The sequence below is a fragment of the Ornithorhynchus anatinus genome, chromosome 2 (genome assembly GCF_004115215.2).
Source record: "Ornithorhynchus anatinus isolate Pmale09 chromosome 2, mOrnAna1.pri.v4, whole genome shotgun sequence".
Taxonomy (NCBI): Eukaryota; Metazoa; Chordata; class Mammalia; order Monotremata; family Ornithorhynchidae; genus Ornithorhynchus; species Ornithorhynchus anatinus.
In genome coordinates this window covers 16,664,950-16,689,678 of record NC_041729.1, presented here as the reverse complement: position 1 = coordinate 16,689,678, position 24,729 = coordinate 16,664,950, and the positions used below count along the sequence as shown (strand labels likewise).

Below are 24,729 nucleotides of genomic sequence, written 5' to 3'. Positions count from 1 at the left end.
CGCTCGGCCCCTCTCCCTCCCCCCCCCCCCCCCGCGCGCGCCGCCGTCGGGGGCTACGGGGCGCCGTTGGGGACCAGCTTCGTCCACCGCGAAGCCCGGGCGCCGGGTGACGTCACGGCGGACGTCATCAGCGGGCGCCGGAGCGGGGGCCCCGCCCCCCCACCGCCAGCATGAGTAGCGACGGTGAGGCCCCGCGACGGCGGGGGGAGGGGGAACGGGGGGCACCGCCTTCACTCCATCGCTGCACCTTTACAATAATAATAATAATAGCTATTATTATTATTATTAGCGTGGCTCGGTGGGAAGAGCCCGCGCGGGGGAGTCAGAGGTCGTGGGTTCCAATCCCGCCTCCTGTCTGCCGGGTGACCTTAGGCCAGTCACTTCCCTTCTCCGGGCCTCAGTGACCTCATCTGCAAAATGGGGATGGAGACTGGGAGCCCCACGGGGGACAACCTCATCACCTTCTATCTCCCCCAGCGCCTAGAACAGTGCTTGGCACATAGAGAAGCAGCGTGGCTCAGTGGAAAGAGCCCGGGGTTGGGAGTCAGAGGTCATGGGTTCGAATCCCGACTCCGCCGCTTGCCAACTGTGTGACTTTGGGCACACAGTAAGCGCTTAACAAATACCAACATTCATTAGCGCTTCACAAATATGAACAACATTATTATTATAATGCTGGTATTTAATAATGTTGGTATTTGTTAAGCGCTTACTGTGTGCCGAGCACTGTTCTAACCTTGGGGTAGATCCAGGGTCATCAGGTCGTCCCACGTGAGGCTCACAGTTAATCCCCATTTTACAGATGAGGTCACTGAGGCCCAGAGAAGTGAAGTGATTGGCCTAAGTTCACACAGCTGACAAGCAGCAGAGCCGGAATTCGAACCCATGATCTCTGACTCCCAAGCCCGGGCTCTTTCCACTAGGCCGTGCTGCTTCAGTGCCTGGTAGGGAGCAAGTGCTTGACTTTGACTCAGTCACATTTATTGAGCACTTAACTGTGTGCACAGCACTGTACTAAGCGCTTGGAATGTACAATTCAGCAATTAATAATAATGACGGTATTTGTTAAGTGCTTACTATGTACCAATAACTATTCTAAGCGCTGGGGTAGATACAAGGTAAATAGGCGGTCCCACATGGGGCTCACAGTCTTCATCCCCATTTGACAGATGAGGGAACCGAGGCCCAGTGAAGTCAAGTGACTTGCCCAAATCACACAGCTGATCCGTGGCAAAGCTGGGGTTAGAACCCATGACCTCTGACTCCCAAGCTCCAGCTCTTTCCAGTATGCCACGCTGCTTCTCTAATAGTATTTATTAAGCGCTTACTAGGTGCCAAGCACTGTTCTAAGCACTAGGGGGATACAAGGTAATGAGGTTGTCCCACATGGGGCTCCCAGTCTTCATCCCCATTTTACAGATGAGGGAACTGAAGCACAGACAAGTGAGGTGACTTGCCCAAAGTCACACAGCTGACAAGTGGCAGAGCTGGGATTAGAACCCATGACCTGTGACTCCCAAGGCCAGGCTCTTTCCATTGAGCCATGCTTTTCCTCATCCACCACGCGTCGCCTAAACTTGCTCGAGCTCATTTTGCTGGGATCGTCACTCTTTATTGTTGTATTGTACTTTCCCAACAGTAAGCGCTTAATAAATACGATTGAATGAATGAATTTAATTTATTGAGCACCTAATGTGTGCAGAACATTGTGCTGAGTGCTCAGGCGAGTATAATATAACAGTTGGTAGACACTCTCCCTGCCCAATTGGTTATATTTATGGAGCGCTTTTGCAGAGTTGGTTGACGCGTTCCCTGCCCACAACCAGCTCACGGTCTAGAGAGGGAGGCAAGTATTAATGTAAGCAAATAAGTTATTTACATTAATATATAAATTACAAATATGTAACTAAGTGCTGTGGGTGGGGTGAATATCAGCCCCTTAAAAGGTATAGGCCCAAGTGTACAGACGCAGAAGGGAGGGGGAATAGGGTGGGGAAATGAGTTAGGGAAGGCTTATTGGAGGAGATGTCCTCCCCGTGACTTTCCCATCACTAGAGACGACACCACCATCCTTCCCGTCTCACAAGCCCATAACGTTGGCGTTATGCTTGACTCGTCTCTCTCATTCAACCCACATATTCAATCCGTCACCAAATCCTGTCGGCCCCGCCTTCACAACGTCGCCAAAATCCGTCATTTCCTCTCCATCCAGACAGCTACCACATTAATACACTCACTCATCCTTTTCAGCCTGGATTATTGCGTCAGCCTCCTTGCTGACCTCCCAGCCTCCTGTCTCTTTCCCACACCAGGCCATACTTCACTCTGCTGCCTGGATCATTTTTCTACAAAAACGTTCAGGACATGTCATCCCCCGCCCCCAAACACTCCAGTGGTTGCCCACCCACCTCCGTAACAAACGAAAACTCCTCACCACTTGCACTCCCATCATCTTGCCCCCTCCTACCTCACCTTGCTTTTCTCCGTCTATAACCCAGCCCACGTACTTCCCTCCTCTAGTGCTAACCTTCTCACTGTGCCTCGGTTTCCCCACCGACCCCTGGCCCGCGCCTGCCACTGGCCTGGAATGCCATCCTCTAATCCGACAGTGACTCCCCCTCCCAGAGCCTTGTTGAAGGTCCATCTCCTCTAAGAGGCCTTCCCAGACTAAGCTCCACTTTTCCTCATCTCCCACTCCCTTTTGCTTCACCCTGATTTGCTCCTTTTGGTCTTCCCCCATCCTGGGCCCACAGCGCTTATGTACCTATCATTTTATTTGTTTAAATTGATATCTGTCTCCACCTCTCTAGACTGTAAGCTTGCGGGCAGGGAATGTCAGTGTTTATTGCTGTACCGTACTTATCCAGGTACTTAGTACAGTGCTCTGCACACAGTAAGGGCTCAGTAAATATGATCGAAAGAATGAATAAATGTATGAAGATGTGATTTTAGGAGGGGTTTTGAAGGTGGGGAGACTGATGGTCTGTCAGATACCAAGGGGGAGGGCTTTCCAGGCCAGAGACTGGACATGAGCAAGAGGTCGGCGGTGAGATAGATTAGAGATTGAGTTAGAGTGAGAAGGGTGGCGTTAGAGGAGCGTGGTGTGCGGGCTGGTTATAGTAGGAGAGCAGCGAGGTAAGATATAATAATAATTATGATATTAAGCGCTTACTTTGTGCCAGGCATAGGCCATGCTCCTTCAATAAATACATTTGATTGATTGATTGGTGGGGTGGGGGCAAAGGGGAGCCAGGCAAGGGTGTGGAGAACAATAAGAAAGGATGGGGTTGGAAACATTGGGGTGGCGGGGGCGGCCAGAGTCCTGGGGAGAGAGGGGGAGGAGCCTCTAGGCCTAGGGTGAACGCTATGACAATAGGGGAGGGGCTCAGGACCCTTTGAAGATTACTAGGACACCCTGAAGTAATAATGTTGGTATTTGTTAAGCACTTAGTATGTGCAGAGTACTGTTCTAAGCGCTGGGGTAGATACAGGGTAATCAGGTTGTCCCACCTGAGGCTCATAGTCCTAATCCCCATTTTTCAGATGAAGTAACTGAGGCCCAGAGAAGTGAAGTGACTTTCATTCATTCAATAGTATTTATTGAGCGCTTACTATGTGCAGAGCACTGTACTAAGCGCTTGGAATGAACAAGTCAGCAACAGATAGAGACAGTCCCTGCCGTTTGACAGGCTTACAGTCTAATCGGGGGAGACAGACAGACAAGAACAATGGCAATAAATAGAGTCAAGGGGAAGAACATCTCGTAAAAACAATGGCAACTAAATAGAATCAAGAATAGACTTGCCCACAGTCACACAGCTGACAAGTGGCAGAACCAGGATTTGAACCCATGACCTCTGACTCCTAAGCCTGTACTCTTTTCACTGAGCCATGCTGCTTCTCTGAAATAAAAGAGGGGGGCAGTGGAATGAAAAAATCAGGTCAGAGGATCAGTATACCAAGAGGAATGCTTTCATTCTTCAGCTGGGGTGCTACCCACAATGATAATAATAATAATGATGGCATTTGTTAAGCACTTACTGTGCTTAACTGGCTACTTGTTTTGTTTTGTTGTCTGTCTCCACTTTTTAGACGGTGAGCCCGTTGTTGGGTAGGGATTGTCTCTATCTGTTGCCCAATTGTACATTCCAAACCTTTAGTACAGTGCTGCGCACACAGTAAGCGCTCAATAAATACAATTGAATGAATGAATGTGCCAAGCACTATTCTAAGTGCTGGACAGGAGATTATGGTCGAGTTGTAGATATATAATAGTCATAGATAAGCAGCATGGCCTAGTGGCAAGAGCACGGGTTTGGGAGTCCAGAGGACATGGGTTCTAATCCCAGCTGCACCACTTGTCTGCTGTGTGACCTTGGGCAAGTCTCTCAACCTCTGTGCCTCAGTTACCTCATCTGTAAAATGGGGATTAAGACTGTGAGCCATACGTGGGACAATTTTACTACCTTGTATCTACCCCAGCGCTTAGAAAAGTGCATGGCACATAGTAAACGCTTAACAAATACCGTAATAATCATTACTATTAGATAAAACAGCAAATCAAAAATGACAGAAAATGCACAGATGGCACAACGTTTAAAAATGATAGGTTTTGTGCTGTACAGCTGATATTTTCCTTCTGGATTTGGGGCAGGGTAGGGGAAGTTATAAGACTGAGGCTAAAACAGCTCTGGTTCTGATAATGATAATACAAAATTTTTAAGCACTTACAGGTTGCCAAGCACTGTACTGTTGTAGATATATAATAGTTATAGAGAAGCAGCGTGGTCTGGTGGCAAGAGCACGTGGCTCTGTGGAAAGAGCCTGGGCTTGGGAGTCAGAGGTCGTGGGTACTAATCCAGGCTCTGACGCTTGCCAGCTGTGTGACTTTGGGCAAGTCACTTCACTTCTCTGTGCCTCAGTTACCTCATCTGTAAAATGAGGATGAAACCTGTGAGCCCTACGTGGGACAACCTGATCACCTTGTATCCCCCAGCGCTTAGAACAGTGTTTGGCACATAGTAAGTGCTTAAAAATACCACCATTATTACTAAGATAATCAGGTCAGACACAGTCTCTGTTCCACATGGGGCTCACAGTCTAAGGCGGGAGAACAGGAACATGAATCCCTATTTTACAGAGAAGCTAATTACCTGACCTGAGGTCACCCAGACGGCAAGTGGCAGAACTGGGATTAGAGCCAATGTCCTCTGACTCCCAGGGCCCAGGCTCTTCCCATTAGGCCACACTGCTTCCCTACCAAACCTTAAACACTTGAGCACAAAGGACAGTGTTTGAGAGTGCCTGATGTAGGGACTCTGTCCTACATTAGCCTTTTCAGTCCCAGTCTTACCCATAAATTAAACCTCACCATCAGTGTTGCCGTGTTCAAATGCAAAAGAGAAGGCGATGGGGGATTGAGTTGACAGAGAAGAGCAAGGGAGAGACAGGGAGTTGTCACCTCTTTGATTAGTGCACGATGACAAAACTATGAAGACATTCAATTAATTTCCAGGAAAGTTTTAAATTCTTCATTTATACATTTCCCATTTTTTTGCGTGCTTGTCTACCCCACAGATGAGATAATATTTGTACTTTTGAATATTCCCCAAGTAACTTGTGCAGTATTCTGCACCTAGTAGAGGCTCGAAAAGTACCCCTTCAGTCATCCGCACCCATCTCCGTTCTGTCTTCGATTGGCTGTTTTTCTCCTAGCTGCCAGTTTCCCTGGCACTGGAAGCCCATTTTCATGGATTTTCTCTGTCATCTCTGTTTGCTTTGCTCTGATGTGGCTGTGGTCTGGCACATTCAGTTAAAGGTTGTTTCTCCGATTCCTTGTTGGGGCAGTTGTCTTAAGGATGTCAGAGGAACAAATACGATTGGTGAGATTAAAAAGCAGTGTGTAATATTCTGCATATTAAGGAATATTCGAAAAAGTGGTGATTAGCGAGGGGGCAAATGAAGAAAAAGTTATTTCGTGTAACTGCTTTAGATGCAGCGTGGCCTAGTGGGAAATAATAATTACGGTATTTGTTAAGCTCTTATTATGTGCCAAATACTGTTCTAAGCGCTAGAGTGGAAGCAAGGAAATCAGGTTGTCCCACATCAGGCTCGCAGTCTTAATCCCCATTTTCCAGATGAGGTAACCGAGGCCCAGAGAAGTTAAGAGGCTTGCTCAGGGTGACACAGCAGCCCGGGCCTGCCGGCTCCAATCCCAGCTCTGCCTCTTGACTACTGTGTGACCCTGGACAAGTCACTTCACTTGTCCGGGCCTCAGTTCTCTCACCTGTAAAATGGAAACTAAGACCACGAGCCCCACGTGAGACATGGACAGTGTCTGGCCGATTAGCTTGTATCTACCCTGGCGATCAGTACAGTGCCTGGCACTGTAAGCACTTAACAAATTCTGTAAACGTAACCGATTCTTTAATGTTTGCTGTACTTTCAGATGAGGAATTGAACCTCCTAGTAATCGTCGTTGATACCAATCCAATTTGGTGGGGAAAGCAGGCTCTGAGAGAATCACAGGTGAGATCGTTCAGCGCACCTTTCCTTAATAACTTTTAATACTTATTTAGTTCTAGTAATCGACATACTATAAAAAAATAAATGTGTTGAGTATATGCTTTTTATGATGTATTTCTAGTGGTCATACTTTAAAAAATGAGTTCATTTGACGTTCTGAAGCAGTTTGGCCTACTGGAAAGAGCACGGGCTTGGGGGTCAAAGGATATGGATTCTAATCCTGGCTTCGCCACAAGGCTGCTGTGTGACCTTGGCCAAATCACTTCCCTTCTCTGTGCCTCAGTTACCTCATCTGTAAAATGGGCATTAAGACTGTGAGCCTTATGCGGAACAGGGACTGTGTCCAACTTGATTACCTTGCATCTACCCCAGCGCTTAGAACAGTCCTTGGCATATAGTAAGTGCTTAAATGCCAGTTATTATTATCATTATTATTTTCTGTTCTCCATACCTTTTAATTTGAGCACAATTAATATATACAGGGATTTTTTCATTTTAAATGGGCAAAAGCTACTAAGAAAATAATAGCCTTCAGTATCATAAAGTGAATATGAAATGCGTACCAACACTTTTCAAGAAGTATTTTCAGAGAAGCAGCATGGCCTAGTACAAAACGGGCCTGGGAGTCAGAGGACCTGGGTTAACTGCAGCTCTGCCAGTTGTTGATGTGTGACCTTGGGCAGGCCACTTAACTTCTCTGTACCTCAATTTCCTCAACTGTGAAATGGAAATTAAATCCCCATTCTCCTTCCTAGTTAGACTGTTAGCCCCAAGTTGGACAGGAACTGTGTCCAACCTGATTAACTTGTCCCTGTGCTTAGAACAGTTCTCGACACATAGTAAGTGCTTAACAAATTCCATGATAGAAGTGCCATAATAATTGGAGTATATTTTGGGGTTTGGAATTTGGGGCAAATTCCTGTGATCTAAATTATCTAGTTCATCTCTTGCCTTCAGACTATACCGGACAGATCAATATTTAGTCTATAAAGGTTTCTGGGGAAAGGGGGACTGAATTCATATTTCAAATGTTATTAAGCTTTAATGATCAAAATCTGGTTAATATAATGTATATGAAAAACACACTAAATTGTGTTTTAGTGCTAAATGCTAAGCGTAATTTAAAAGGATAGGGAAAGGATTGTTAAAATTCTATTCATGCTCGGGTGGGTGATTTTTAATTTTCAGAAATCACATTTTTTACCTGGAGCGGTTAATATTTTTCAAAAAAATGTGATAAGCATATGTTTCTTTTAAAATGTCAGCTATAAATACTTTAACTGTAATGGTTTAAATGATGATTTTGCAAAGGTCTGGTTGCCTCCTTTTGAACCTTTCTTTGTATCTTTCTTCATTTCTTCCATTTTTCAGCAGTTCACGTTATCAAAATGCATAGATGCTGTAATGGTGATGGGAAATTCCCATTTGCTTATGAACCGGACCAACAAACTTGCTGTGATAGCAAGTCATATTCAAGAAAGGTATGCTTATTAATACCGTTTCAATATAAGACTTTTGAAATATTTTTGGCTTCTGATTGTGTCTGATGTCTCAGGCCTGCCTCTGGCCTTCACGTTCGACAGACCATCACTCTGCCCTCCTTCAAAGCCTTATCGAAGGCATATGTCCTTCAAGTGGCCTTCCTGACTAAATCCTCATTTTCTCCTCTCCCATTCCTTTCTGCATCACCCTGGCACTTGGAATTACCCCCTTTATTCACCCTCTCCCACAGCCCCACATCACTCAGTCAGTCCATTGTATTTATCGAGCGCTTACTGTGTGCAGAGCACTGTGCCAAGCGCTTGGGAGACTGCAATATAACAGACACATTCCTTGCTCCCAACGAGCTTACAGTCTAGAAGGGGAAAGAGACATTAATATAAATAAATAAATGACAGATATGTGCATAAGTGCTGTGGGGCCAGGAAGAGGGATGAATGAAGGGAGCAAGTCAGGGTGACACAGAGTCAGGGAAGTCAGGGAAGGCTTCTTGGAGGAGATGGGCCTTCAGGAGGCTTTGAAGAGGGGAAGAGTAATTGTCATGTACATACCCTTAATTTATTTATGTTATTGTCTGTCTCCCCCTCTAGACTAAGCTCATCTGGACAGGGAACGTGTCTACCAACTCTGTTATATTGTACTCTCCCGAGTGCTTAGTACAGTGCTGTGCACACAGTAAGCACTAGATAAATACAAATGACCAGTTGATTGAGTAGCTGCCACCTACTACTTGGCAGAGTGAAACCTTCCTTAATCCGTGACAGGGAAGCCAAGTTTTGGTTTTCTGTCACCCTCGTTTGCCTTTTCAGTCTCCTGCTTCACTACTGGGGCTTGGAAATGAAAGGCAGAATATTTTTATTTCGAGTCTTCACCCCAGTCTCTTTGCTAGGGGAGAGCCAACCTGAGTACCGATAGAAAACAACGTAGTTTTAATGGTCATTGGGTTTCACGAACTCTGCAACGTTTTCAAAATTTCACTGTATTGGAGAGAGGTAGTATTATCCTGGGCACTTGAAATATCTCCCAAAAAAGTCACGAAATAGTCCTAAGTGAAGCTTCCCTGATTGTCAGCTTTAAGGTAGGAAACATGAGCTTATAAAATTACATTTTCACATGTACATCGTATTGACAAGAAATTGGAACCCTTAAATAATTCATAAGCAGCATGGCCTAGGGGAAAGAGAATGGGCCTGGGAGTCAGAGGACCTGGGTTCTAATCCCAGCTCTGCCACATACCTGCTGTATGCCCTTGGGCGAGTCACTTCACTTCTCTGTCCCTCTGTTTCCTCATCTGAAAAATGGGGATTCAATACCTGTTCTCCCTTCTACTATACTGTGAGCCCTTAGCTATGTCTGACCTGATTAACCCGTATCTACCCCAACCCTAGTACAGTGGTTGGCTCATCGAAAACACTTAGCAAATACAGCAATTATCATTATTAATTTGGCTCAAGAAGGAGCATTAACTTTTTTACTTTCCAGCAGGAGCAATGATAACACCATGAATACAAATGAAATTCAATGATTTGAATTTCTTTCATTGAGCAGTGTTTTCGGGATTTTAATTTGCTGAGATTTTACCTGGTTAAATTTCATTTTCGTTGAGAGACATGAGAGGCACTATAGCTTTTTGTGTTCTTTTTGATGCAGTCGTTTTTTGTACCCTGGAAAGAATTGGAAACTTGGAGAATTTTCTGGAGATGCCTGCAGTAGCCCTACCGAGTACAATCCATCCGGTAGTAAGGATGGAAAATACGAACTACTGACAACGGCAAATGAAGTCATTACCGAGGAGATTAAAGATCTCATGACAAAGAGTAAGAGCTTTCCATTTTTAATAAAGGACATAGTGTGCTGAATTGATTTGTAATGGAGTAGCTTCTTGGGTTTCTCAATATGCTCCACCTGGGGAAAATATATACACGTCCAAAATGTGTATTTTTCCCTTTAGTTTTCTCTTTTGTCACTTTGGATATCATGGAGCAGAGAGAGGTTTTGGATGGTTCACACAGAGGTCTGGGGGCATTTGATCTTATTTGGATGGATGTGAATTGGAGGTGGAGAGGAAATTAATTTCCGCCAAACAACCAACTTGGCAAAAGGGGAAGAAAATGTAATTGTTATCTTTTGGTATACTCTAGGAAGTATCAGAACTTAAACAAAATCCACAAAATTAGCCTCAAAGTTTAATTCTGTTACATTTTGTCCGACAAGATTGCCTTTCACGTAAAGGTTGACAGAGAAGTTCCTCCTCGCTTGTCTTGTCTTATGCCGTCGAGTCGTTTCCGACCCATAGCGACACCACAGACACATCTCTCCCAGAACGCCCCGCTGTCCATCTGCAATTGTTCTGGTAGTGGATCCATAGAATTTTCTTGGTAAAAATGTGAAAGCGGTTTACCATCGCCGCCTTCCACATAGTAAACTTGAGTCTCTGCCCTCGACTCTCTCCTGGGCTGCTGCTGCCCAACGCAGGTAAGTTTTGACTTGTAGCAGATGGCCTTCCACTCGCTAGCCACTGCCCAAGCTAGGAATGGAACGGGTAATGCCTCTGCTTGACTCTCCCTCCCATAGCCGAGACTGGTAGAGGACTGGAAACTCTCCAGGTGCGACCCTGCGAGGGGGTCCTCCTCGCTTAGTATCGAATAGATACAAATCTAATGGTTTTTGTAACTCCCTTGCTTTGTAGGTGACATGAAAGGACAACACACTGAAACCTTGCTGGCAGGATCTCTTGCTAAAGCGCTTTGCTGTATCCTTTATCGCCTGAAAGGTTTAGTCCGTTCCAACGTTTTCTCTTTGACTGAAAACATTTTCACTTAGTTGCTTAAGTTTCAAAGAAACCCCAACAGTGTTGCCAGCTTGAATCCTGTCATTGCTTTCAAAGACTCGATTTGCCTGTTAGATTGCAGAAAAGAAAAACCTGCAGCTACATGATGCTAGTGCTTTCTTTTTTAGTAAATATTGATGTACTGTGAATATTTGTAAATGAAGTGTGGAGTTTGGATACCTTAATACTAAAAAAGATATTCACAGGATGAACAAAGAAGTGAAAGGTATAGTTATTTGTTTTTCTTCAGTTGATTTCTCCAAGTTAAGTGATTTGGTGTTATCTACATAATTGGGCAGTGCATATACAGCGTAGGTAGGTAGGTGTTTATTATAGTGTGTATTCTGAATTCACTCAACTTCCCTGTGCCCCAGTTCCCTCATCTGTAAAATGGGATTTTAGTACCTATTCTACTTCACCCTTAGTCTGTGAACACCATATTGGTCAGGGACTGTATCCAATATGCTTATCTTGTACTTACCCCAGCGCTTGATATGATGAATGGCACATAAGTGTCAAATAGATATTATTATCATCATCATTGTTATTATTAGTTTCAACAGGCAAGGGAAGAAAAAAAGCAAACACTAGAGTATGTCCTTCATCAAAGAGAAAAATCTTCAAAAGTGTACCTTTGTATCTGCATTAATCCTAAAATATGAATCTTGGCTATTTTTCCCCCTCAGGAAATTTAATTTTTTTCATAATCCATGGTTGGTTAAAGGGGCTCAGAAAAAGGCAACTTTGATTTATGAGAAATCAGAAGCATGATCCCCAGGTCATTTCCCCCCAAATGAGCATTTCAGCAAATAATAATAATCATATTTGTTAAGCGCTTATTATGTTTCAAGCACTTCTCTAAATCCTGGCATAGATACAAGTTGATCAGATTGGACACAGTCCCTGTCTCACATGGGACTCATAGAGTAATTAGGGGGGAGAACAGGTATTTAATCCCCATTTTACAGATGAGGAAACTGAGACCCAGAGAAGTGAAGTGTCTTGCCCAAGGTCACACAACAGGCAAATGACAAAGCTGGAAATGAAAGCCAGGTCTTCTGGCTCCCAGCTGGTACTCTTTTCACTAGGCCATACTGCTTCTCACTTTACAATTAAGAAATAAAAGTGTCGATGGATAGTTAGGTATTAAGTGGGAAGCCTGGAGAACAATTAGATAAGCATGAAATGAATGATTTAATTCACAGAAAATCTCTGTGGATAATGGGATCTTTAATACTTATATTTTAGGCCAAGTTAAGTTTCATTTGTTTTCTCTTTGTCATCCATGTAGACAGCCAGGAAATGAGATCAAGAATTTTGGTAAGACCTCTCGTGGTTAATTCTAAGACATCTGTTATGAGGGTGGAGAGAGTGAGCACCCAGGATTTTCATACAGTTGCCTTTGTTTAGGTTATTAAGGCTTCAGAAGACAGCGCATTGCAATATATGAACTTCATGAATGTGATCTTCGCGGCCCAGAAACAGGTGAGAATGGAGACAGTTGTACCTCTCTAACTAAAGAATGCACGATGAAAGGATGAGAAGCGCTGTTTCAGGCTTGATGATTAACTTTCACTTTTAGAGGATGCTCTAATTAGGAAGACATTTGGCTTAATTGATTCAGCCAAATTACTAGATTGGGACTGGGGAAATTTCATTCGTTCATTCAGTTCATTGTCATATTTATTGAGCTCTTACTGTGTGCAGAGCACTGTTCTGAGCGCTTGGAAAGTATGATTCGGCAACAAATAGAGACAATCCGTACCCAACAATGGGCTCACAGTCTAGAAGGGGGGAGACAGACAACTAAACAAAACAAGTAGACAGGCATCAATATAAATAAATAGAATTATAGATAAATACACATCATTAATAAATAGAATAATACACATATACATATATATTGTGTATATACTGTGGGAACCGAAATTTCTGTCGGCTCATGGTTGACTGGGTAATTTGGGCTAATCAGTTCATATAACTAGTCCAAATTATCCTATCTCCCCCCTCTAGACTGTAAACTCATTGTGGGCACAGACTGTGTCTGTTATCTTGTTATATTGTACTCTCTCAAGCACTTAGTACAGTGCTCTGCACACAGTAAGCTCTCAGTAAATCTGATCGACTGGGAAGTCAGAGGTCATGGGTTCAAATGCCGGCTCTGCCACTTGTCAGTTGTATGACTTTGGGCAAGTCACGTAACTTCTCTGGGTCTCAGTTACCTCATCTGGAAAATGGGGATGAAGACTGTGAGCCCCACATGGGACAACCTGATCACCTTGTACCCTCCCCAGCGCTTAGAACAGTGCTTTGCACCATAGTAGGCGCTTAACAAATGCCATTATTACTATTATTATTATTATTATGTTTCCGCCATTGCTCTGACATTTGAGGCTAGCCCCACTGATCGCTCTTCCACTCATCTCTTGGGGCTATTGTTAGCATTCAATTATTTTTTTCAAATAAAATTGTATTTCCAGTGCTAGATAGTAGCCAAGTAATAGTCACCAAGAACTGTACTTCTCCATGATGATGATGACGGTGATAATAGGTACTTTTCGAGTGCTCAGTACAGTGCTCTGCACACAGTTTTAAGTGCTCAAAACATGCGATTGAATGAATGAATGAGTTTAGTTAGTGCTTACTCCCTGCCATTCTGCTAAACTCGGGAAAATCTGGAGAAATTAGATCGGACATGGTCACCGTCTCACCAAGACTCACAGTCTCAATCCCCATTTTGCAGCTGAGGTAACTGAGGCACAGAGAAGTGAAGCGCCTTGCCCAAGGTCACGCAGCAGACAAGTGGTAGAGCCTGGATTAGAACCTGTGATCTTCTGACTCCCGGGCTCGTGCTCTATGCACTACGCCATGCTGCTTCTCTAATCAAATTAAAAAATGAATAAAATGAATAAATGCCAATGTAGTCTAATTAGTACGGTGGCTCTGTATTTCATGATGGTGTCAATAATTTGCTGTTTTGTTTTGTTTTTAGAATATTTTGATTGATGCCTGTGTCTTAGACTCTGATTCTGGGCTACTCCAACAGGTACACTTTTTAACCTATTGAATAGAGTAGCTCGCAGAGGGTGGCTTTGTCTAATTACAAAAATAGCCAATGTGAGCCAGGATTATTCCCTTATTAATTTGGTGGTGATGGCAAGAGGGCAGTATCCTTTGGGACCGTCTGAAATTGTGGCTGAGTTTTGACGGGAAAACTTCTCTGAATTGGACTCAGCGTAACAAAAAAAGCCTCTCTGTTCCATCATTGGAAGAAAATCCTCTGCCCTTTCAAGGGTGCATCCTTCCCAGCTGTTGCTTTTATAACTCCCTGTCTGCACTGGTATTCACACTTCGGAGAAAACCCAGTGATAGATTTCCAAGCACTTAGTACAGTGCTCTGTACTAAGCCGTTAATAAATACGATTGAATGAATGAATTGGCTAAGTGTTTTGGTGTCTGCTTTACAGGCTTGTGATATTACCGGAGGTATATATTTGAAAGTGCCTCAGATGCCATCCCTTCTGCAGTATTTACTGGTAAGGAAAAGTCCCAGAGAAACTTTTCAGTGACCCAGGAGAGCACAGGCTTTCAAAAACCCCGTCAGGTCGTCACTTTCATCTTCTGGGCTTAGAGCCATCGATCAATCAATCAATCAGTCAGTGTCACTGGATGTTGATCTCATCTATTTCACCTCCAGCTCCTTGTCCACATCCTCCCTCTGTCCTCGAACGCCCTCCCCGGCCTTCATAGCTGACAGTCTCCCCACCTTCAGACCCCTCCTAAAATTACGTCGCCTCCAGGAGGCCTTCCCTGACTAAGCCCTCATCATTTCCCCTACACTCACTGTCCCTCTGTGTCACCCGTGCACTTGGATATGTACCCTTCAAGCAATTGATGTCATCGTTATCAACGATGGTATTTATTGAGCATTTACCATGTGTGGATTATTCATTCTGTAGTATTTATTGAGTGCTTATTGTGTGGAGAGCACTGTACTAAATACTTGGAAAGTACAGTACGGCAAATAAAGAGAGACAATTCCTACCCACAGTGGACTCACAATCTAGGAGTGGTGGGAGGGGAGACAGACATCAGTACAAGTAAACAAGAGCACTGTACTAAATGCTTGGGAGGGTGTAGTACAACAGAATTAGCAGACACATTCCCCGCCCAAAAGGAGCTTACAGTCTAGAGGAGAGGTAGACAGTAATATAAATAAGTAATTTCAATATATAAATTAAAGATATATACGTAAATGCTGTGGGCTAGGGCTTGGGGTGAATATCAAACGCCCAAAGGTCACAGATCCATTGCATAGGCGACACAGAAGGGAGAGCGAGCCGGAGAAAAGAGGGCTTAATGGGGGAAGGCTTCTTGGAGGAGATGTGACCTTGTTAATGCTTTGAAGGTGGAGAGGGTTGATATTACCCCTTCCCCCTCTCCACAGCACTTATGTAGAGATTTGCAACTTATTTTAATGTGTGTCTCCCCCTCTAGTCTTGAAGCCCTATGTGGACAGGGAATGTGTCTACCGACTCTGTTGTATCATTCTCTCCTAAGCATTGCACACAGAGCCTAAAAATACCACTGATGGATTGATTGAGGTGTGTACCGAGCCCTGTACAAAGCAGGATATTTTTGTAACCAAGAATGATTTAATTTGTTTCAAGTAAACTAAGGAATGTTCTCATCTGGGGTGAATGTTCAGGGTTTTCAAAGTTTTCTCTAATTACTCCGTCCCGGGTCTTACGTAGCCTCTCTCTCTCTGTCTGTGTCTCTCTCTTTAATTAAACAAACAGTGGGTATTTCTTCCTGATCAAGACCAGAGGTCCCAATTAATCCTCCCACCGCCAATTCATGTTGACTACCGAGCTGCTTGCTTCTGTCATCGAAATCTCATTGAAATTGGTTATGTCTGCTCCGTATGCCTGTCAAGTAAGTTGATGGGAATTCTAAATTATTTCCCTAGTTTTAGTTTTGGATGGGTACTCTAGAGGATTTCTCAGTGGCACGCTCTAAAACCAGCCTGCTTTTGCTTTTCAGTATTCTGCAATTTCAGCCCGATTTGCACCACATGCGAGTAAGTGTCTCCATTGAAGCTTGGGCAGCCGGGACCCGTTTGGGGAGCTCGACTTCTTAAAGCCCGCAAGGGATTGAGAAGGGTTTTCCTTATTCTGTTTTTTCAGGACTGCCTTTAAGATTTCCCTTCCTCCTGTCATGAAGACCAAGAAAAAGAAGCTCAAAGCGACTGCCTAGACATATTAGGAGCACTCCACGTTGCATTCCCTGCCTCGCTGGTCCTTCCAGAGCAGACAGTAGCTGAGAAGCCCGTGCCAAACAGGATGTTAGAAGAAAAATGCTAGCATTTAAAATAGATTTTGATGCAACTCGTCTCTTGGGGGAAATTTCTCCAAACAGCATTCCTCATACAGTATTATTTGGAGGCCTGTGAGCGGGTGAGGGAATATCTTGCAGTATGATGGCTATTACTACCGTGTGGACGATTACCCACGGTTAATGGACTCTCCCCAAATGATCGCAGAATTGTGTTCGGAGGAACTTGGACAAGAAGTATTCCAAATGAATGCTTTCTCTTCAGAAGGAAAGTTGTTAAAGCCCGTTTGTCCAGACTTTTTAGGCACTGAAAGGAGTTTTCCCAGTGAAAAGGAAAGCTTTTCCCAGGATAAGAACCTTTCCTTTATTCTTTGTCCCCTTTTACTTAAAATGCATATCAGTATTTGAGAGAACAGTATCTTCCTTGAAAATTTTCCACACTCATAAGCAAAATTGTAGAAGAAATGGCTATCCCAAGAGCAGCTGGAAGCATGGGCACCTTTTTCATCTTGTGGCTCAGTGAAAGGAAGGCTGGCTGCTGATTTAGAAAGTGTACATAGCTGTAAGAAAACTCTGTTTTAGCAAGATATTTAGGTTTGTTGTTTTTTTTCCTAAAAAGACCCTCCCTACCCCCAGCTGCAGTAGTCTCGCATTTGACTCTCAGTAAAAAGGTAATGCCAGAAGTACTTTAAATGGATGACTTTTTGAATTCACATCCTCTAATGATCATATCATGAGCATCTGCAAAAGGAAAACTCCTTTCCTTTTGACTTTTATAGTGTGCTTGCATATTTTGTAATTTTTAAATCACGATAGTACTTGACTCTCCACTGTATAATGGGAATCCCATAATTGCTGCATTTGAGAAGTCCATGTCGACAAGCTTCCAGACTTTTCCATTTTACAATCTCATTTAAACTCTCCATGACTCGTTTAGGTCTGAGTAAGTTTTTTTGTTGGTACTAAATATATTTTTATTTGAATGCTAGCAATAAAACAATGGATTTTTTTCAATTTGGTGGTACTAATTCTTGTTTTTGTTTTACACTTCACTTCAATTTAGTTAATAATAATAATAATAATGGTTCTTATTAAGCGCTTACTATGGGCCAGGCACTGTATTAAGCTCTGGGGTGGATACAAGCAAATAGGTTTGGACATAATCCCTGTCCCACGTGCAGCTCACAGTCTCAATCCCCATTTTACAGATGAGGTAACTGAGGCCCAGAGAAGTGAAGTGACTTGCCCAACGTCCCACAGCAGACAAGTGGCGGAGTTGGGATTCGAACCCAGGTCCTTCTGAATCCCAGGCCCGTGCTCTGTCCACTATGCCATTCATTCATTCAATTGTATTTATTGAGCACTTACTGTATGTAGAGTGCTGTACTAATTGCTTGGGAGAGGACATTACAACAACAGACACATTTCCTGCCCACAGCGAGCTCACAGTGTAGAGGGGTATAGTCACAAAGCCAGGCTGTTTCTCCTTGAAATCCCTTAGATTCTGCTAAACTATTGGGTTTAGTCCAGGGTTGGTCCAGCCTTATGACCCAAAGAGCCGGAAATCCAAAGCAAAATGTGGCCCAGATCTGCCCAACCTGCAGTGGGGAGGGAGGATGGAGAGCGGGGCCTTCCAGGGCCAGGGGCTGGCAAGCAGCAGCGGCAAGTGGCGGAGCTTGGACTAGAACCTGCAAAAGACACGGGCCTGGGAATCAGAAGACCTAGTTCTATTCCCAGCTCTTCTCATTGGCCTGCTGTGTGGCTTTGGGCAAGTCATTTAACGAATGCTTAGTACAGTGCTTTGCACCCAGTAAGCACTCAGTAAACCTCCCCAGACCTCCATTTCCTTCCGCCACTGAATAGTGAGGCTAAGATACTTCCGAAACTGTGAACCCCAGGTGGGATAGGGACTGTGTTGGATCTGCTTAACTTGTATCTGGCTCAGCACTTCAGACCATTATTATAATAATGAAATTTTATAGTAAGAAACCAGGGAGGCGTGGGCCTAGATTTCTACACCTTTAGAGAAATCCTTTAAATAATAAAGGAGCTGTAAGTATACCGAAGGTGTTTGCCTTGGTCCTGGCTCTTGCTGTGGTCTGCTGCTGCAGACACCCAGTTCTGCCAAAATTCAGGGGTGCATTCTTGCCCTTCTGATATGACATTCTGTATCCAAACAGGCTGGCATTGTTGGATGAAGACTTCCTAATCCCTGAACAACCTTGTTGCCAATCCGCATAATGAAAACACACATTTTGGCAGAAGTGGGTGAACTGTGGATAAAATCTTGACACAGCAAGGGCAGTTCTTCCCGCAACCCCACTCCACCCCTCTCCACTGCCCCCTGCCAAAAAAGCTAAATTCTAATCTGTAATACCCAAGCATATCCACCCATATCAAACAAAACATAATGTATATTTGCAGGCCAGAGATTTCCCTAAAATTTCCAGGATAAATAGTTGCATTTGAAATAAAATGTTTTTTTAAATACACAAAGGACCCAAAATCAAGGAATTGGCATTGCTGGATTGAATAATATATACTATATATAATATATACTATATATACTTGATATAAGCATATTACAAAGAGTTGTTTCTTTGCTTCAACATTTATGCCTTCTGGCTGGAGTAAGATTTCAGCATTTAAAAAGTAGCAGTGTGTTAAAACATTATTATGACCTCTCTTTATTGAATTTAGGGAGTTTAAGAGGTCACCAATCCAAACCTTTTGCATATAGCTTGTGGTTAGTGGATTGTGAAAAATATTGGTAAACAATTTCTTATCAACTGTTCTGCATACACTTGTATAAACTTGGTGATGGGTGGGTCAGGTATGACTGGATCTCTTGTATGGAAAGAAAGAGAATATTTAGGAATTCTATTCCTTTGGATATGTGGATTTATAAATGTAGAAGCAAAATGGTCTAATTAAAAACCCTATACCTCCTTTCCAAAATATGCACAGTCAACAACAGAACTCACTGTCAACAGGGATCATGTCTATCTACTGTGTTTTATAAATTATTATTATCAATAACATCATTTTGACTGTTAGGTACTTACTATGTTCAAGTACTGTTTTAAGCACTAGGGTAGATAGAAGTTAATTAGGTCAGACACAATCCCTCATAGGACTCACAGTGTAATAATAATAATAATGATAATAATGATGGCATTTGTTAAGCGCTTACTGTGTGCAAAGTACTGTTCTAGGCACTGGGGGCATACAAGGTGATCAAGGTGACCCACATGGGGCTCACAGTCTTAATCCCCATTTTACAGATGAGGTAACTGAGGCACAGAGAAGAGAAGTGACTTGCCCAAAGTCACACAGCAGACAAGTGGCGGAGCCGGGGTTAGAACCCATGACCTCTGATTCCCAAGCCCGGGCTCTTTCCATTGAGCCACGCTGCTTCTCTGTGCAAGTAGGAGGGATAATAGATATTTAATCCCCATTTTACAGATGAGGAAACTGATGCCCAGAGAAACTTGCCCAAGGTCACACAGCCCGCAACTGTTGGAGCTGGGATTAGAACTCTCCCAGGCCTGTGCTCTTTCCACTAGCCCACGCTGCTCTTCTCCCAAGTATTGAACTCTCCCAAGCATCGAGTATGGTACTCGATGAACAGAAAGCCCTCAATAAATAACATTCATTGATTAATTGATATTAAACCTCTAACTTCGAACATAGGTCAAGACCAAGAACAGTTAAAAGGTATGAATTTACAATGTAAGCTGAACAGTTAAAAAGTATGAATTTACAATGTAAACTGATCTCTGCTTCATTCATTCAGTCGTATTTATTGAGCACTTACTGTGTGCAGAGCACTGTACTAAGCACTTGGAAAGTACAATTGGGAAGTACAGTGGCCTTCATTGACAAAGCCCATTATAGACCAGAAACTTTTGCCCCATGATAATAATAATAATAATAATATTTGTTAAGCACTTACTATGTGCCAAGCACTCTACTTGCTTTTGAAAGCTTGGTAGATTGATTTTTGGGAGAAACTCTGTTGACACGGCACTAGGACAAAATCAGAACAACCTGGGTTCTCGGGCTTTGCGCTGCTCTGTCCGGAGATGAGAGTGGAGAAATGAGCCGCCACTTGTCAGCTGTGGGACTTTGGGCAAGTCACTTAACTTCTCTGTGCCTCAGTGACCTCATCTGGAAAATGGGGATTAAGATTGTGAGCCTCACATGGGACAACCTGATGACCTTGTATCTACCCCAGTGCTTAGAACGGTGCTTGGCACATAGTAAGCGCTTAACAAATACCATAATTATTATTAAATGAATAGTGGACAGAGATCCTTGGAATTCATCCATTCAGTTGTATTTATCGAATGCTTACTGTGTGCAGGACACTGTACTAAGCGCTCGGAAAGAACAAGTCGGCAAAAGACACAATCCCTACCCAACAATGGGCTATCAGGGTCACTTGAGCTGGAAGGTCCACGAGGCGAGGCGAGGTGTTAATTTTCTTTCCATCAGAAGAGGAAACTGTCTTTTCATTCAGTTGTTTCATCCTAATGAGTTGTTGATGTTCTAGTGTCTTCAACCTCAGCTGCAAAATGGGGAGCAAGACTGTGAGCCCCAGGTGGGACAGGGACTGTGCCCATCCTGATTACCTCGTATCTACACGGCACATCATCGGGTTGGGATTTGTTAAGCGCTTACTATGGGCAGAGCACTGTTCTAAGCACAGGGGGAGATACAGGGCCATCGGGTGGTCCCACGGGAGGCTCACAGTTAATCCCCATTTGACAGATGAGGGAACTGAGGCCCAGAGAAGTGAAGTGACTTGCCCACAGTCGCACAGCTGACAATTATTATCCAGGTGGCGGGTGGGAGACTAGGGCCTGTCCTGGCTGACACCCAGTTTTTCCCCCAGGACATTTAGGCGGTGCGGGTGGCAGGATCGTGTGCTGACGGGATCCTGGCTGCCCTCTGCTCCTGTGGGCAATGGGATTTGACTCTTGTGAAGCCACTCCATCACCTCGCCCCCTTCTACCTCAACTGGCTGCTCTCCTACTACCACCCGGCCCACACGACTTTGCTCCTCTAACGCCACCCTTCTCACTCTATCTCCATCTCACTCGCACGCCAAACCCTCACCCACGTCCTGGCGCTCCGGCCTGGAAGCGCTTAACAGCGTGGCTCAGTGGAAAGAACCCGGGCTTTGGAGTCAGAGGTCATGGGTTTGAATCCCGGCTCTGCCACGTGTCGGCTGTGTGAACTGGTGGGCAAGTCACGTCACTTCTCTGGGCCTCAGTTACCTCATCTGTAAAATGGGGATGAAGACTGTGAGCTTCAGGTGGGACAACCTGATGGCCCTGTGTCTACCCCTGCGCTTAGAACAGTGCTCTGCACATAGTAAGGGCTTAACAATACCAACCTCGTCATCATCTCTCACTGCCAAGCCCTTGCCCCATGTCCTGCCTCTGGCCTGCAAGCGCTTAACAAATAGCAACGTTAAGTGGGCAGGGGCGGGATTCGAATCCCTCACCTCTGACTCCCCAGCTCGGGCGGAGTCAGCGGGAGGATGGGGGGCGTCTTGAGGGGGGAAGGGAAGGAGGGAAGGGAAGGGAAGGGAAGGGAAGGGAAGGGAAGGGAAGGAGGGAAGGGAAGGGAAGGGAAGGGAAGGGAAGGGAAGGGAAGGGAGGGAGGGAAGGGAGGAGGAGGGAAGGAAGGGAAGGGAAGGGAGGGAAGGGAAGGGAGGGAAGGGAAGGGAAGGGGGCGGGCTCTGGCTCTGTGGGCCTAATGGCTCCGCTCCTGGGCGGGCGTGGGGGCGGTCGCCATAGCTGCGCGGTGGGGCTGAGGAGGACTGGTCGGGCCCCGAGCCATGGGCCCCGTCCTGCCTCTGCCCCGCTGCCCGCCCGCTGCCCCAGCCCCTCTCTGCCTCTGGCCGCCCTCATCCTCGTCCTCGTCCTCCCCGGGCCCCTGCGAGGACACCCCGGTGAGCGGGGGACGGCGGGGGGCCGGAGGAAGAAGGGACCGACACGCTGACAGAGACACTGAGGGAGGGGCAGAGGGGGAGCCTCCAGGGGAGCACCAGGGAGAGACTGAGGGGGTGCACCACGGAGACCGGGGGGAGCATGGGGGGAGCAGGAGGGGGAGAGACTGAGGGAGGGACTGAGGGGGAGCATCAGAGAGAGGCTGAGGGAGGGGACCTGAGGGGGAGCACCAGGGAGACACTGGGGGGAGCACCAGGAGGGAGAGACTGAGGGGGGCACCAGGAGAGACTGTGGGGAGCACCACAGAGACTGGGGGGGAAGCATGAGGGGGAGCACCACAGAGACTGGGGGGGAGCATGAGGGGGAGACTGAGGGGGAGCATCAGAGAGAGACTGAGGGAGGGAGCCTGACGGGGAGCACCAGGGAGAGACTGAGGGGGAGCACCAGGGAGAGACTGGGGGAGGGAGCCTGAGGGGGAGCACCAGGGAGGCGACTGAAGGGGAAGCACGAGGGAGGCCGAGGGGAAACATGAGGTGGAGCAACAGGGAGAGACTGAGGAAGGGAGCCTGAGGGGGAGCATCAGGGAGGGCCGAGGGGAAACATGAGGGGGAGCAACAGGGAGAGAATGAGGCAGAGCACTAGAGAGAGACTGAGAGGGAGTATGGGAGGGAGGCATGAGGGGAGAAACTGAGGGAGGAGCTTGAGGGGGAGCAACAGGAGGGACTTAAGGAGGGACCGAGATGGAGCCCCGAGAGAGAGACTGAGAGGGCGCATGAGGGGGAGCACCACAGAGAGACTGAGGGAGGGAGCCTGAGGGGGCACACCAAGAAGGGACCGAGGGAAACATGAGGGGGAGCAACAGGGAGAGACTGAGGAAGGGACCGAGGGGGAGTCCGAGGGAGAGACTGAGGGGGAGCACCAGGGAGACTGAGGGGAACATGAGGGGGGAGCACCAGAGAGACTGAGGGAGGGAGCCTGAGGGGGAGTACCAGGGAGGGACCGAGAGGAAACATGAGGGAGAGCAATAGGGAGAGACTGAGGGGGAACACGAAGAAGGGAACCGAAGGGAAACATGAAGGGAGCACCAAGGAAGAGACTGAGGGGGAGCAGAGGGAGAGACGGAGGGAGGAAGTCTGAGGGGAAGCAACAGAGAGAGACTGAGGGAAGGAGCCTGAGGGGAGCACCAGAGAGGGCCCAGGGGGAGTCTGGAGGGAGTGAGAGGGGAGAGGGTGATGCGGGGCTTGTTGCCAGAGACTTGGCAGGAGAGGCTTTCTTCTCCTTGTTGTTTTTAAAAGCTGAAGCCGAGAAACCCTAGAGGGCCACCATCTTTCTCCAGACATCCCAGGCTCACCCACGTCCTGCCAGTGGCCCGGACCGGGGTGCCTTCCATCTTCATTCATCCAATAGTATTTATTGAGCGCTTACAATGTGCAGAGCACATTATATATAAGCACTGGACTAAGCGCTTATATTCTTCACACATCACTCTCCCCCCCACTTTGAAGGCGCACCTCCTCCAAGAGGCTTTCCCTGACTAAACCCTCATTTCCCCTTTTCCCACTCCCTTCCCTTTGGATTTGCCCCCTTTATTCACCCCACAGCACTTATGTACAGCTCTGTAATTTATAAATATTAGTGTTTGTCACCTCGTCTAGACTGAATGCTTGTTGTGGGCAGGGGCTGTATCTTCCAACTATGTTGTCTTGTACTCATTGGTAATTACAAATTATTTATATTATTATAATTTATTTATGTTGTCTGTCTCCCCTTGTAGGCAGGGAACGTATCTACCAACTATGTTGTACTCATTTGTAATTACAAATTATTTATATTATAATTTATTTATATTCATTCGATAGTATTTATTGAGCGCTTACCATGTGCAGAGCACTGTACTAAGCACTTGGAATGGACAATTTGGCAACAGATAGAGACCATCCCTGCCCAGTGACGGGCTCACACAGTCTAAACGGGTGAGACAGACAGCAAATGGCCAAAACAAAAAAATCAAGACAACATCATCAAGATAAATAGAATCAAGGCGATATACACCCCATTAACAAAATAAATAGGGTAATATATACAAATGAGCACATTAATGTCTGCCTCACTCTTGTAGGCAGGGAACGTATCTACCAACTATGTTGTGTGGTACTCATTTGTAATTACAAATTATTTATATTATATTCTATTATTATAATTTATATTAATATCTGCCTCCCCTTTGTAGGCATGGAACGTATCTACCAACTATGTTGTGTTGTATCATTTGTAATTACAAATTATATATATTATTATTTTATTATAATTTATATTAATGTCCGCCTCCCCCTCTAGACTAAGCTCCTCGTGGACAGGGAGTGTGTCCATTTATTGTTATGTAGTGCTCTCCCAAGCACTTAGTACAATATTCTGCACACAGTAAGCGCTCACTAATACGACTGATGACCGACTACTCTCCCAGCGCTCAGTACAGTGCTCCGCCCACAGTAAGCACTCAATAAAATAGGAATTGTCCGATCGTCCTATCTAATCCCAAACGTTCTAAACCAGTTGGGTTTTTGAGCCACTTGTCGCACA

General features: G+C 45.4%; 2 protein-coding genes and 1 non-coding gene across 4 annotated transcripts in view; 2 read left to right on the top strand and 1 right to left on the bottom strand.

Moving 5' to 3' along the window:
• The first annotated feature begins 123 nt into the window (after positions 1–123).
• On the top strand, positions 124–17,203 carry GTF2H3 (general transcription factor IIH subunit 3). Of its 2 annotated transcripts, none has more exons than XM_029058539.2 (13): positions 124–183; positions 6,449–6,528; positions 7,900–8,006; positions 9,676–9,842; positions 10,715–10,777; positions 11,052–11,081; positions 12,147–12,175; positions 12,266–12,340; positions 13,848–13,901; positions 14,323–14,391; positions 15,655–15,790; positions 15,899–15,935; positions 16,042–17,203. In XM_029058539.2, exons 1-13 carry the CDS (start codon positions 171–173, stop codon positions 16,109–16,111), a joined length of 930 nt encoding a protein of 309 aa, XP_028914372.1. In that variant the 5' UTR covers positions 124–170; the 3' UTR covers positions 16,112–17,203. The 2 variants fall into 2 exon arrangements, with proteins under 2 accessions (XP_028914372.1, XP_028914371.1); XM_029058538.2 differs by having other exon boundaries at positions 7,897–8,006.
• Positions 10,511–10,649, bottom strand: LOC114809575. Its single transcript, XR_003757351.1, has one exon. It is a non-coding gene; the product is annotated as a small nucleolar RNA SNORA7 (small nucleolar RNA).
• A 4,865-nt stretch (positions 17,204–22,068) lies between the features above and the next one.
• The window catches only part of TCTN2 (tectonic family member 2), a 28,328-nt gene continuing 25,667 nt past the window's right edge, over positions 22,069–24,729 (top strand). The window contains exon 1 of the mRNA XM_029057898.1: positions 22,069–22,151. The gene's annotated coding sequence lies outside the window, so the exon portion shown is untranslated. The remainder of the gene's footprint in view (positions 22,152–24,729) is intronic.

Bases quoted from the DNA above. Each gene is read 5' to 3' on its own strand.
- GTF2H3 (XM_029058538.2), top strand. The intron at 10,778-11,051 runs GTATCCTTTATC...ATACTAAAAAAG, and splicing joins TCTTGCTAAAGCGCTTTGCT to ATATTCACAGGATGAACAAA. The intron at 13,902-14,322 runs GTACACTTTTTA...TCTGCTTTACAG, and splicing joins ATTCTGGGCTACTCCAACAG to GCTTGTGATATTACCGGAGG.